At 56.9% G+C, this 14,334-nt stretch overlaps 1 protein-coding gene across 8 annotated transcripts in view; it reads left to right on the top strand.

Moving 5' to 3' along the window:
• ZC3H4 (zinc finger CCCH-type containing 4) overlaps window positions 1-13,804 on the top strand; it is a 39,700-nt gene extending 25,896 nt beyond the window's left edge. For 6 of the 8 annotated variants that reach the window (XM_086353290.1, XM_086353293.1, XM_086353295.1 and 3 more), the window contains 4 exons: window positions 4,722-5,086; window positions 5,213-5,556; window positions 8,636-8,884; window positions 9,976-13,804. In XM_086353290.1, coding sequence (XP_086209416.1) covers window positions 4,722-5,086; window positions 5,213-5,556; window positions 8,636-8,884; window positions 9,976-11,495 — 2,478 coding nt within the window. In that variant the 3' untranslated portion in view covers window positions 11,496-13,804. The remainder of the gene's footprint in view (window positions 1-4,721; window positions 5,087-5,212; window positions 5,557-8,635; window positions 8,885-9,975) is intronic. The other 2 variants (XM_086353291.1, XM_086353299.1) reach the window with 2 other exon arrangements.
• Window positions 13,805-14,334: the final 530 nt, after the last annotated feature.

Raw genomic sequence — 14,334 nt, 5'->3', positions numbered from 1 at the left:
CCTAGGAATAGGGTTTTGTAACTGCTAGCTGTCTAGAATCTGTGAGTCCTTCTCAGGGGAAGGAGTGGAAAAAGTAATGCTGGCTTCATTTCTCATTTGAAGAACTGAGTCATCTATGACTGAGGGCTGCCCCCTCCTGGAGATTCAGAGTTTGCACTCTAGACCAATGCTGTCCAAGAACACAGCAGAGCTACATACAAATTTTTCTAGTAGCCATGTTAGAAAAAAGTAAAAAGTAACAGATGATATTAATGTTACCAGTGTATTTTATTTAATCCAGTATATCCATGTCCAGAGTACCATTTCAGCAAGTAATAAACATATGAAAAAAATTGCGATATTTTGTATTATTTTTTTTTAATATATATACTAAGTCTAAGGAATCTGGTGCTTACTTTCTACTTATAACCCCATTTCAAGCACCTGGTAGCCACATGTGACCAGTGACCACCATATTGGACAGCACAGCTCGAGACACTCTAATGAAAACCCAAAGCAAATCAGGGTGGCACATTTCCATTTCTGGCCATAAACATTCTGAGAGCATCAGTATCGTGCCCTGCCTCAAGTCAAATCTCAGTAGGTTAATAGTGTCGACACCACAGCTGGAGCATAGTCCCCGCTCACCACAATTGGAGAAAGCCCCATGCAGCAGTGACAACCCAGTGCAGCCAAAATGGATAATTTTTTTTTTTTTTAATGAGTGTTGAACCTGGAAAAACCATTCCAGAATCGAATTTTGGTGGTCAGAAAGTAAAACTTCAACCTTTACGACGGGCCCAGGGTAATAACCCTGATAAAGGCGGGAGGTCAGCCGTCTCCTCCTCTCCTGGACAGAGTTGTAGCCCGACCCCCAGGGGTGTGACCTGAGGCTCCTGGGCCAGCCCTGGGCCCAGGCTGTGGTGCCACTGAGGCTGGGGCCTTCACCACCCTCTCCTCTGTGTTCTCTCTCCCTCCCTTCTCTGCAGCCTTGTTTTCTTACATCTCAGTGACATTTCTGTCTGTCCAGATACATCAGCGTCCAGCTGTCCACTCCAGGTTTGAGACACGCCTGCCTTTGGGACTGTTGGTAATGGTTCTGTGAGAGCGAGTGGCAAGAATTCTTCCACCTGAGATCCCTTGATTGGCATTATTTTGCCCCATTTGTTTTATCAGTTGCTCTCCTTTGTTCCTTGAGCCGCTTGAAAGTAAGTGGCACACACTATGGTTCTTACCATTAAATCTTTCTGTTATTGATTTATACACACACTTTCATAGTCAGGTTTGTCAAGGTATAGTTTGTATCCAGCTTAAAAAAAAAAAAACACCTTTTCTTTGAGTTTTGACAGATACAGAGTCATGTAACTACCTCACAGTCTAGCTAGAGAAAAGTCACTTTCACCCTCAGGACTCACCCTTTTGTAGTCAGCACCTCTCCCATCTCCAGCCCCTGGTAACCGCTGATCCGTTTACTGTCCCTGTAGTTTTGGCTTTCCAAGGAAGTCATATGAATAGATTTATATGGGATGTAGCTTCTAAGTGTGTGCGTGGTTTTGAATCTGGCTTCTCATCCACGTTGTTGCAAGTATTGGTGGTTCATCACTGTTAGTTCCTGAGTACTACCCCACTTTATGGATGATGGGAGACACTGTTTATCTAGTCACCAGTTGAACGTTTGATTTGTTTCTAGTTTGGGCAGAAGCTTAGAATTTTTGACAGACACGAGCTTATTTCTTTGGCCTGATGAAATGGCCACATTTCTTGCCCCACACGTCTGTGTGTGTCTGCCGGTGTGGCAGTCCTTTTCCACTGACAGCACGCCTCTGAACTTGGGGAACCCGAGGATCGTTCAGAATCAGTTCTGGTGGTGGGAGTGGGTTGTGGTGCCCAGGCAGGGCCTGGTGGTCTGGTGTGAGCGCCTCTTTGCTGCACAGAGGCCCAGGAGTCTAGACGTACCGAGGGACAGCCTGCATGGTTTGGGTTCAGGGTTTCACAGGGAGGGACAGCATCTCTTTTTTTTTTTTAATTAATTTTATTTTATTTTTAAACTTTACATAATTGTATTAGTTTTGCCAAATATCAAAATGAATCCACCACAGGTATACATGTGTTCCCCATCCTGAACCCTCCTCCCTCCTCCCTCCCCATACCATCCCTCTGGGTCGTCCCAGTGCACCAGCCCCAAGCATCCAGTATCATGCATTGAACCTGGACTGGCATCTCGTTTCATACATGATATTTTACATGTTTCAATGCCATTCTCCCAAATCTTCCCACCCTCTCCCTCTCCCACAGAGTCCATAAGACTGTTCTATACGTCAGTGTCTCTTTTGCTGGGACAGCATCTCTTATGTGTCAGTGTCCGGGGCTCCAATGTGGTTCAGTGCCTGCCCTCAGGCTGCACTCGGGACCCAGGGCGGGTGGTGGGGACAGGGGTAAGCGCAAGGGGCTGTCTGTGTCCCCAGGTGGAGTCCAGCAGGGTGTTGTGGGGTCTGCACGAGGGGTAGGGGGGGAAGTCCTGTAGTGGAAGCCACGGCGAGGTAAGACTCCATCCCCAGCACAGGATGGGCACAGAAGCCCCAACTGCAGAGCGCAGTGGGGAAGCTAAAGGCACGGGGCCCCAGGAGGTGAGCATGGGAAAGGGGGCCCACCGCGCTGGGGATCAGCAGTACCTTCAGGAGGCTGTCCTGGGGGCCAGCACTGCGGTTCATTTAGTTGTTGAGTCCACTGTGTGGCCCTGTGTGCTGAGTACCGCGCTTCAGGCCGGGGGCAGCAGTGAAAAGATCTCCATGGCCTCTGTCCCCAGCAGAGTGTTCCTGCTGAGTGCTGAGTGGTGAGGAGACACACAACCCTAGTCTTGGGGGTGAGGGGAGTGTGGCACATTCAGTGGCTGGCGGTGGTACCCCTCCCCGGGTCGAGAGGAAGCTCATCAAGTTTGTATCTGTTAAATGAAGCGTAACCTTGTTAGGTTTTGCCCACACCTGAGGGCACCGAGTTGCCCCTGTGAGGATCTAGCAGTGCAGGGCCCAGCGGCTCTGTAACCACAGGCCGCCCTGCCTGAGTGGGGAGGAGGCTGGGGCAGGGTCCTGTTTAGAGGTAGGTGCCGGGGCCCAGGCTCGAGGCCCCATTTGCACATTGGCCTTCCAAGAGACGCAGGCAGATCCGCAGTATCAACTTCGGCACAGGATCCCAATCCGTGGGATGTTCCACTTGAATCCAGACTTTCAAACTGTCCCTCTGCCCTGTAATAGGCCTTAGGTGGAACCTGGGGGTCTTGCCCTTGTGGAATTGGTAGTCATCGGGCCAGGAATATCAAGAGATACAACTAAATGTAAAATCTTTTTTTTTTTTTTTAATCTTAACAAAGCTTGGGTAGTGCTTTGGAGGGATCTGATGGTGTTCCCATAGTGAATACAGGAGACCAGGCCTGTCACTCTGAACTGACCTTTTAATGAGAGACCTCAGCAATTGGGGGGCATGGAGCCATATGTGGAGGGAAAAATGAATGCCCAGACAGAGGCCCGGTCCAGTGAGGGCCCTGTTGAGGGGGGAAATGCTTAGCTGTCCGCGGGGCTGAAACACAGGGTTGGGTACTTAGGCTGGAGGAGTACGCGCACCGCGAAGCCCTCCATAGACACCAGCCCTGCTATCTGGCCCTGCGGGTCCTCATAAGTGCTGGCGGTTTGATTGCAAGTGCGGTGAGGCGCTTAAAATCCAAACAGAACCATGAGCTATTGGCTGTGAAATAGATGACACAGCTGCACCATGGGTGAACCTGGAAAACGTCACGATGCTCAGTGGAAGAAGCCAAGCCACAAAAGGCCACATATTATAGGGCTTCGTCTATAGGAAATGTCCAGAATAGGCAAATACGTAGACAGGAGGTGGGTGGTTGCCAGGGGCTGGGGGAGGGGAAGTGGGGCGTGGCCTTTCCATGGGAGCGATGACTTCATGGGGGAGTGGCCTCTTGATGGGCGTGGCGTCTTCTGAGAAGGGAGTGGGGAGTGGCCGCTTGACAGGCGTGGCGTCTTCTGGGGGCGTGGCCGGTTGGTTGGCGTGGCATCTTCTGAGGGGAGAGAGGTGAGTGGCCGCTTGACAACATGGCGTCTTCTGGGGGAGTGGCCAGTTGGTTGGCGTGGCATCTTCTGAGGGGAGAGTGGTGAGTGGCTGCTTGACAACATGGCGTCTTTTGTGGGCGTGGTTTCTTGATGGGCATGGCGTCTTCTGGGGGATAGTGGTGAGTGGCCGCTTGACGGGCGTGGCGTCTTCTGTGGGAGTGGCCTTTTGATGGGTGTGGCATCTTCTGGGGGAGTGGCCGCTTGGTGGGCGTGGTGTCTTCTGAGGCAGGGAGTTGGGGGTGGCCGCTTGCTTGAGGGCGTGGCGTTTTCTCTGAGGTGACAGATCTTGATAATCGTGGCAATTGTACAACATTGAGAATGTACTTGATGTCTGAATTGTTGACCTGGAAATGGTGAAATAGTGCATGGTATGTTGCATATATTTTGCGGCAGAATAAGAATGGCTGCCCTATCAACCGGTCACCAGGAGTGGATGCGTAGGTGGTACGGGGGCGATGATTTCTGTTCCCGAGAGGTTTCGTGGTCGGTGGCCTTATGCTATAAGGGTCTCGGGGGGCAGAAGCACTTTGCTTGGAGAATTCAGGTCTCAGCCCTGGAGGGGTACATTACCACCTGCCCCTCCCCATCATGACTCGCAGACGCCTTTGTCCTTCTTGCTTGCAGATGCTGGCGGACGATGCGGAGGCGGGCGCCGAGGATGAGAAGGAGGTGGAGGAGCTGAAGAAGCAGGGCATCAACCCCCTGCCCAAGCCGCCCCCCGGCGTGGGCCTCCTGCCCACCCCGCCCCGCCCGCCCGGCCCCCCGGCCCCCACATCTCCGAATGGCCGGCCCATGCAGGGTGGCCCCCCGCCCCCACCCCCTCCCCCACCCCCGCCCCCCGGACCCCCTCAGATGCCCCTGCCAGCGCACGAGCCGCTGTCCCCACAGCAGCTGCAGCAGCAGCAGGACATGTACAATAAGAAGATCCCCTCCTTGTTTGAGATCGTGGTACGGCCCACAGGGCAGCTGGCTGAGAAGCTGGGCGTAAGGTGAGTGCCCAGCTGGCCAGCATGCGGTATCTCTGGAGCCTTCAGAGCCTGGTCAGAGCCCTCTTCAGGCTGCAGCTCCCGCCTTTCTCTGTAGCCTCTCTCACAGGCACCATTGTCTCCTTCCAGGTTCCCTGGACCCGGAGGACCCCCGGGGCCAATGGGCCCTGGGCCCAACATGGGACCCCCAGGGCCGATGGGGGGCCCGATGCATCCTGACATGCACCCCGACATGCACCCAGATATGCACCCTGACATGCACCCCGACATGCACCCAGATATGCCGATGGGCCCCGGCATGAACCCTGGCCCACCCATGGGCCCCGGCGGCCCTCCTATGATGCCCTACGGTCCCGGAGACTCCCCGCATTCTGGAATGATGCCCCCCATCCCACCAGCCCAGAACTTCTACGAAAACTTCTACCAGCAGCAGGAGGGCATGGAGATGGAGCCGGGACTCATTGGGGACGCAGGTATGCGGGGCTCAGGGTGGGGGCCGACTGGGGCCTGCACAGTGGAATGTAGTCAGGAATATTGGGGTTTCCTTCCTTGGTCTGAGTCTTTGAAAACATAAATCCAACTCCATCGCTGTTCCATAAGTGGCTGAACCTTTTCAGTGATGTAGGATTCACCACCCTGTTGAGTCTGGGCGGGATGTTATCATCACTATAACTTAGTTTCTTGTAAGTTTGCTGGGTGTGTGTGGACTGGGAGTGTGGGAAGTTAGGGGGTGGATGCCAAATGGTGTAAACTTGATGGCTGAGGTGCCCTCTGCCAGTGGCCTGCTTCTGGTGGTTCTTGGCTTGGAGCTCCCTTTCGACTGTGCTCGTTCTGTTGCCACACTGACCATCTTCCTTCCTCTTTTCCTTCCTTTCTTGGTAAAATGAGAACATGTGTTGTTAACAACCTAAAGGTCCGGCTGTCAGGGTGCTTGGATGACAGTGCTGCTTGACAGGAGACGGTGTGTAGCCTCTAGGAGGATGGGAGGTGTCCAGGGGGCCAGGCGTGCTTCCAGGCCTGGGGTCAGAGCAGGCCTGGACGGCGTTTCAGTGGTGAGAAGCAGACAGGAAACTTGTCAATAAGCATGCCACTCACGTTGGCGTCGGTCATTGATGGAAGTAAAGTGGGGCGACGGGTGACGGGTGGAGGCGGGCTGGGGGCGGCTGTCCTCTGGTGTGACACCGCCTGTCCGAGGTGTAAGTGAGAAGCAAATGGGAGAGGGATGTGAAGCGGGAGGAAGGCTTGGCTTGGGGGGAGCCGCAGCAGGTAGAGGTTCCAGCCAGTCACCTTGTTGGTGGACTCCCCAGGTGTTCGTGTGGCTTGGGACAGGAGGACAGGGGAAAGAAGCACACGAGACTCTGTGGGCCATGGTGAGGTGTGCTCGGTGGAAGGATGGGGATAGCAGAGGAGCATGGGGGCCATGGGTGCTCATAGCATGGAGGGGAGTCTGGGAAGCTTGCAGGCTGCCCTGGAGTCACCCTGGGCAGACGTGAGGCAAGGGGCACCCAGGGTGACTGGGAGTCAGCAGGGCTGGGTGTGGAAGCACCATGGGGCCAAGGGGCCAAGGCGGCAGGGTCGGGTGGGGATGCCTGTGGGGGGCAGAGTCTTTGGGCAGGTGCCCACGCTGTCCCTGGGGCTGGAGATGCTGCAGAGAGCCAGGTTGGGAGGAAGGAGGGCAGCACTTGCGCTTTGGCTGCCGAAAGCACAAGGTGCCCATTTAACACCACGTGGAGTCGACGACGGGCATCAGGGAGCTGACCAGGCTGGAGGTCGGGGTAGAGTTTACGCTGGCGTCTAGTATGTGGAGACATAAAAACAGGTGTGTGGGCAGGGCGCCAGGACAGTGACACACTCTCACATGAGAAAAGCAGGTGACCCTGACCGAAAGGGTCTCCTCCCCCTTTAAACAATGGATGTGAGATGCATGAAGGTCCAGGTGGGGAAGCAAAAAGTCTGTCCAGCTGGTGATGATATCTCTGGAGCAATTGACTCAAATGCCCATATTGTGAAATCTACCCTTTTTGTGCCGTTCAGTTGCCTTTAATAGTATTCAGCGTTGTAAAACCATCAGCTGCAAGGGGGCCTGGGTGGGACTGTTGTTTAAGAAGTGAGGCTGTGGCCCAGAGCAGCCCGGCACACTGAGTTCCCATGTTCTGAAGTTCAGAGGCTGGAAGAAAGTGGCTTTTCACATTTTGCTTTATATGATTACATAGGAAGTATTTCGGAGAAGGCAATGGCAACCGACTCCAGTACTCTTGCCTGGAAACTCCCATGGGCAGAGGAGCCTGGTAGGCTGCAGTCCATGGGGTCGTGAAGAGTCGGACACGACTGAGCGACTTCACTTTCCTGCATTGGAGAAGGCAATGGCAACCCACTCCAGTGTTCTTTCCTGGAGAATCCCAGGGACGGGGGAGCCTGGTGGGCTGCCGTCTTTGGGGTCACACAGAGTCAGACTCGAATGAAGCGACTTAGCAGCAGCAGCAGCAGGAAGTGTTTATCTTTCTAAAAAGATTTAAGCGTTTGACTCCTGGAACTTTAGCTTAAATTACGGACTCCCTTTCTTGGTAGAGCTGGCCGCATTTCAGCTGCTCAGTAGGGGCGCTGCACTCAGTAGGTGCAGTTCGGGGCTATTTCATCATTGCAGAATGGCCTGTGGGCAGTGCTCACTGGACTCTGTCTCCAACACACACACGCACACACACACACAGTCTCTAGGCGCTTCGTCACAGACCTCCACATGCTGTTCCCCTCATCCTTGGCTCTATCTTTAGCATTTGCGAAGGGAGGCGGCTAGTGCCGGACGCTGCCCACCCTTCAGGAGAAATGGCAAGCCCTTCCACCTGGTGCTTCCTAGATGCTGTGCTGGAGAAACACCCCCACCCATCCCGTTCCCTTAAACGTAGCAGCTGCCCAGAAACATTTGTGGAAGGAGAAGGAATCGCCCGGCAGCCTCTGGGTGGACTTGTAGCCATAGCAACGTTTTGGTGTATTTTCTTCTTTTCTTTATGGGTCTTTGTTTACTGTGATTGAACTCATATTATGAGCTTACTGTGAGATTGAGTGTTTTTCTTTCTTTATTTATTTAAAGAGACTATAAGATTAATGCTCATCAAAAGTATTTAAAACAGATGGGAAATGAGTGGAGTAAAAAAGTGAACGATGCCTCAACCCCCTCCCCCAATCTCATTCCCCCCGCTCTCATTCCCAGAGGGCCTGTTCTCCGTCTGTCTTTTCAAAGCCTTTTCTTTGCGTTTTATAAACATTCGTACGCCGTTCCGTCCTGTTCTCACCTCATGAGCATTTGCCCATGTCACTAAACCTCACCGTGAATCCCATTCTCAGTGGCTGCGTCCTAGTTGGGACCTCCGCCTCCCCCTTTGGCTGCTCCGTCCCCTACTGCTAGGGCCCCTCCCGGGAAGGGTAGGAGTGTGTGGGCTGTGCATTCTCACCCATCGCCATCAGGGGTGGTTTTCCAGCTGAGGGCACGGGTGGGCCGGAGTTGGTGCCGCACGGCCCTTCCCGACGTGAACGCTCGGTTCTTCCCTGCCACAGAGGACTACGGGCACTACGAAGAGCTGCCGGGGGAGCCTGGGGAGCACCTCTTCCCCGAGCACCCTCTGGAGCCAGACAGCTTCTCTGAGGGAGGGCCCCCAGGCCGGCCGAAGCCGGGCGCCGGTGTCCCCGACTTCCTGCCCTCGGCCCAGAGGGCCCTGTACCTGAGGATCCAGCAGAAGCAGCAGGAGGAGGAGAGAGCGAGGAGGCTGGCTGAGAGCAGCAAGCAGGACCGGGAGAATGAGGAAGGCACGTGTCCTCCCCCGGGGCAGGGCTCTCCCCGATGGGCGCGGGCCGTGGCCACCCTGTGGGGAGTGGTGGGGCGTGCCTAGGTCTGGGGTCTGCGTCGGACAGGAGCCTGTGGCCGGGAGGACCCCTGCGGACAAGGGCGAGACCCTGGTCCCGTGGAGGAGGGCAGTGGGCTGGTCCCTGGAGGAGACCGCACCCTCGCGGAGGAGGCTGGAGGGAGACGCTCAGCCCCTGCTCCCCAGACTGTGTCCTTGGGAAGCCCAGAGATGAAAGCCAGTCACTGACCAAACCAGTAACAGTCCCCACCTCAGCTGCCGAGTCTTGTGGGGCTGAGTGGTGCCCTGGTGGCATCCGCCCTGGAGGGAATGGGGCAGACAGAAAAGGCATCTGGAGCGTGCAGCCAGGAGCCGGGGAGCAAGTAGGGCAGTGAGAACGGGACAGTCCCCTCCCCGGGGTCTCCGACTGCACCTGCCGAGGAGGCTGGACACGGGCCAGCTTCTGCGTCTGCTCACCTGGCCCCGCCTCTTAACAGCTGGTGACTGCCTGCCCTGGGGTGCGGGAGCACTGTGAGGGGTCTGGGAGCCCAAGCTCACTGAGAGCCCAGGCAGCGGCTGCTGCTCACGGGCACCCAGAGCAGGGTCTGCCGTGGCAGGGTCTGAGTCTGCCCAGGTGAGAAGGCAGCGCCGGAGCCTGGGGCTCGGGAGTCTGAGCTCAGGCCTGGCTTTGTCCCCGATCTCGGGGTGCTGTGTCGGTGCCTCTGTTTTCTCATCTGTCAAATGGGCGTGGTGACAACGCTGTATCCTGGGTGGTTGTGGCAAATAAGGCAAAGTCCTTAGCTCGGTGCTGATACACAGGGAAGGGTCCGTCCACAATAGGCAGAGACCTGCCAGGCTCCGTGCTTGGCCTGAGCTCCCTGGCTCTTCGTGCCATTCTGTGGTGGTGGGGAGGGTGAGCAGCAGGTGTTTTAAGCGAGAGAAATAGAGGTTCTGAGAGATAAGAGGTGGGGAGCAGGCTACTGTGGGATCCAAGAGGGCTGGTGGCGAGTATGGTGACCACTCACCATCTCCCTGCGCCTGTCTGCTCGCTCGCAGGTGACACTGGAAACTGGTACTCAAGCGATGAGGATGAAGGTGGGAGCAGTGTCACCTCCATCCTGAAGACGCTGAGGCAGCAGACGTCCAGCCGGCCCCAGGCTTCTGTTGGAGAGCTGAGCGGCAGTGGGCTGGGGGATCCCCGCCTCCAGAAGGGACACCCCACAGGAGGCCGACTGGCCGACCCCCGCCTCAGCCGGGACCCCAGGCTTTCTCGCCATGCCGAGGCTTCCAGTGGGTCAGGCCCAGGTGACACCGGACCCTCTGACCCGCGACTGGCTCGCTCCCTACCCAGCTCCAAGCCCGACGGTGGCTTGCATTCCAGCCCTGCCGGTCCCGGGGGCTCCAAGGGGTCTGGGCCACCCCCGGCGGAAGAAGAGGAAGGGGAGCGAGCCCTGCGGGAGAAGGCCGTCAACATTCCCCTGGAGCCGCTCCCTGGGCACCCGCTGCGGGACCCACGGTCACAGCTGCAGCAGTTCAGCCACATCAAGAAGGACGTCACCCTGAGCCGGCCCAGCTTCGCCCGCACTGTGCTCTGGAGCCCTGAGGACCTGATCCCGCTGCCCCTGCCCAAGCAGGAGGCGGCGCCCCCCGTGCCCGCCGCCCTGCAGTCCCTGCCGGCGCTGGATCCCAGGCTACACCGCGCCGCCGCCTCGGGGCCCCCCAACTCCCGGCAGCGCGCGGGCAACTCTGCAGATGCTGGTGCGGCCGGCTCCAGCCTGCCTGACTTTGAGCTCCTCTCGCGCATCCTCAAAACTGTCAACGTCACTGGCCCCTTGGCCACCCCTGGCTCCGGCGACAAGCCCAGTGACCCCCGAGTGCGGAAGACGCCTACCGACCCCCGGCTGCAGAAACCCACAGACTCCGCCACTGCCTCCTCCCGGGCAGCCAAACCTGGCCCCGCCGAGGTGCCCTCTCCAGCTGCCAGCCCCAGCGGGGAGTCCTCCCCGCCAGCCACCGCCCCCTACGACCCCCGTGTGCTGGCAGCCGGCGGCCTGGGCCAGGGCGGCGGGGGCGGCCAGAGCAGCGTGCTGAGCGGCATCAGCCTCTACGACCCCAGGACTCCCAACGTGGGGGGCAAAGCCGCGGAGCCAGCCGCCGACACGGGCGCCCAACCCAAGGGCCCTGAGGGCAACGGCAGGAGCTCTGCTGCCGCCAAGGCCAAGGAGCCCCCGTTTGTCCGCAAGTCCGCCCTGGAACAGCCCGAGTCCGGGAAGCCTGGGGCCGACGGGGCCACAGCCACGGACAGATACAACAGTTACAACCGGCCCCGGCCCAAGGCCGCCGCGGCCCCCGCTGCCGCTGTGGGTGCCCCATCAGCAGAGGGCAGCCTGCCCCAGCCCGGCGTGCACAACCTGCCCGTGCCCACCCTCTTCGGGACCGTGAAACCAGCACCCAAGACGGGCTCCGGAAGCCCATTTGCTGGCAACAGCCCAGCCCAAGAGGGTGAGCAGGACGCTGGGTCCCTGAAAGATGTGTTTAAAGGCTTCGACCCCACCGCCTCCCCTTTCTGCCAGTAGTGTTAAGCCGGAGTCCAGCGCTCCCCACACCCCACCCTTCCCAGGGCAATATTTAAGGGCAGTGACCAGAGTTGGGGCTTGGGGGGAGGGGGGAGGGGGTTTGGGTGTTCTTTCTTTTCTTTCTTCCTATTCTGTTTTCTTTTTTCCTCTATCTTTTTTTTTTTTTTAAGTAGTATCTTCTTTAAAACATATGAATTGTATATAACCATCTTTAACTTCTGGTCAGTGCTGCGGGGCTGCTAGGTGCCCGCCAACAAAACCTCCACGTGCATGTGAGCAGTCGTGAGTCCCCTGGGCCTCAGCCCAGCTGGCACTCCGCCTGGCCTGGCCAGGCCCAATTTTCAGGGACTCCCTTAAAGGCTGGGGCTCCAGTCTGGCGGCTGGGGGTCTGGTGGGTTTTCTGGGCAAAGCTGGGCCCCTCCTCCTGCTGCCACCCCCACCCCCCCAACCCCACCCCCAGGACGAAGGGAGCAGCAGGCGTCAAGAAGGCACGAAGTGTTGCATGAGCAAGAAGAGCTGGAGCCGAGATGGCGGGCAGGCCCCGCGGGGAAGCAGGTCTAGGCATTTCTGCGTCTCCTCTGCAGCGTGCAGGCCATGATGACCCGCTTCAGGGGCCAGTGGAAGCAAGGAAGTATCAAGAAAGAAGAGCCTTTGGAAGCTGCCTGGGCCAGGAGAAAAAGTCCTTTCCCACTGCTGTCTCGTCTGGATTCACCCGCAGGGCCCCCCTGCCCCCGCCCCCCTCTGTCCAGAGTTCACCCGTGAACCCAAGCCCGCCAGCCTGCGGCAGAAGACTCCGGGGTGAGAGATGGACCTGGAGTCGGCAGGGCTGGTGCGGGGCGGTGGCCCCGCAGACCGTGTGCTCTCCGTCAGTATTAGCCCCTGTCTTGTGGACATTCCTTTCTCCCCGCATGCCAGGCTCTGTCCTGGGCCCTGGAAGGCAGAGCCACGTGCCCAGTGTGCCGGCCCCAGCCCCTCTGGGGACAGCTCAAGGATCCGTGCGTGGCCGTGCCACCATGCTCCCGACGGAGGGAGCCGGGGTGGTGGTCGGCAAAGCATCACCCTCTCTCCATACCCCCTCATAGTGTACCTTCAGGGCCCGTGGTTTTGGTGTGTTTGGTTTTCTTTCAAGCCAAAGGGGGCATGGGTTCAGAGGCATGTGCAGTGTTGGCTTTATGGCCACGTCCAGGAAGTGGGCCTGAGGACACGGTGGGAAGCTGGCCAGGGCCAGGAGGGTGACCGGTCCCCTGCTGTGAGCGGGGCAAGGACCCCACAGCCCGCGACCTGCTCTTCTCATCCATCCGGCTGAGCCGGGAAGGGAGCCGAAAGGGCTGCCCTGGGCTCCCCACCGCCCCCAGGACCCTGGCTGAGCTCCTGTCCTGTCCACAGAGCCCAGAAGAGGCCCACGCCGTGACCTCAGGAGCTGGACACGGCCTGTGTTCCCACACATGCCCACTCTCTCCTGCCTCGCTCCTCATCCTGCCATCTCGGCCACCTCGCTTAAGGGCGCTGACTTCCTGCTAATAATGAGGAAGCCTGGTGTCCCAGCCAGCCAGAGGGTTGCCCCTCCCACCTCCCTGGGGTGGGAGGTTAAAGAAGGTCCCACACCCCCTCCCCAGAAAAGGAACAGTCATAGAGTCTGGTGCCGGAAGCAAGGGCTGGGGAGGCACCCCCACAGGGTCAGAGCACCATGATCAGGGGGATTTGGTTTGTCTTTGTGTCTTTTTCTGTTTTGTTTTTTTTTTTTTTAACAATCATTAATGAGATTTTTCTTCAGCCACCAGTGTTGGCTTCGAAGCAGAGGGCTGCAGCCCCTGGTGTTCGTAATATAAGAAAGAATACGCAGTGTGGCTGTGGTTGGGTGTTGGGTTGTTTGTTTTTTTTTTCCCCTCCTTTGAGAATTTTCTTTTGTAGAAGCAAAATGAAATACTTTTTTAAAACTGAAATCTGTGGATGAAATAGAAGCTGGAACCCTCCTCTTGGAACATTCAGCCTAAGAACCTCATGGGACTATGAATTCACCCAAAATTTTCATTTGCCATCAGGCCGAGCTTTTAAAGAAAAAAAATAAATTGTTCTCTAACCAGGATTGTAACAAAAGTGTAAATACTATTTCAGAGTTGAAAGTTGACGGTGCAAATATGTATATAACGTACTGTATTTTTACAATGATCGTCGCATGACTCTATTCCGCCCCCTTTTTGTACTCCATATCTGTCTTCCAGAAACACCACCTGTCCTTTCTCCTGTGGTCTCTTAATCCAATAATTGTATTACTGCCATTAAAGGATGCAGTTATTTTAAAAAAAAAACAACTAATCTACGGATCTTGTCTCTCTGCTGCCCCCAGCACCCTTTGCCCCAGAGATGACAAGGGGGTGGGGGGCGCAGCCTTGCAACCAGGGTCTGTCCTCAGTGGCCAGTCAGTCCCTGGGTGGCGGTCGCAGTGACGCTGTGGGGATGGCACCTCCAGACCGCCTCCGCTTCCCCGGGCTCCAGCTCTGGACACTGGCGACCCACGCGGATCACAGAAGAGGCCAGGGCTGACCTCAGGACCATGGGGCTGGCTTAAACAGGGGTCCTGACTGCTGTAGATTGAACATTTGTGTCGCCTCAAAATTCCCCTGTGGAAATCTGTTTGCCCAAGACAATGGGGTTTGGAGGTGGGGCCTTTGGGAGGTCAGGAGGATGAAGCCTTTGTGAAAGTTATTAGTGCCATTTAAAAAAAAACCCACAGAGTATCCTCACCCCTTCCGTTGTGTGAAGGTGTGGCGTGAAGACAGCCATCCGGCAAGAGGGTGTTCGCCCAACACTGAGTCTGCTGCCGCTTGACCTTGGACTT

The sequence above is a fragment of the Bos grunniens genome, chromosome 18, assembly GCF_055505025.1.
Source record: "Bos grunniens cultivar Pamir isolate PY7600 chromosome 18, Bosgru_T2T1.0, whole genome shotgun sequence".
In the NCBI taxonomy this organism is placed as follows: Eukaryota; Metazoa; Chordata; class Mammalia; order Artiodactyla; family Bovidae; genus Bos; species Bos grunniens.
This window is presented reverse-complemented; position numbering and strand designations above follow the sequence as displayed.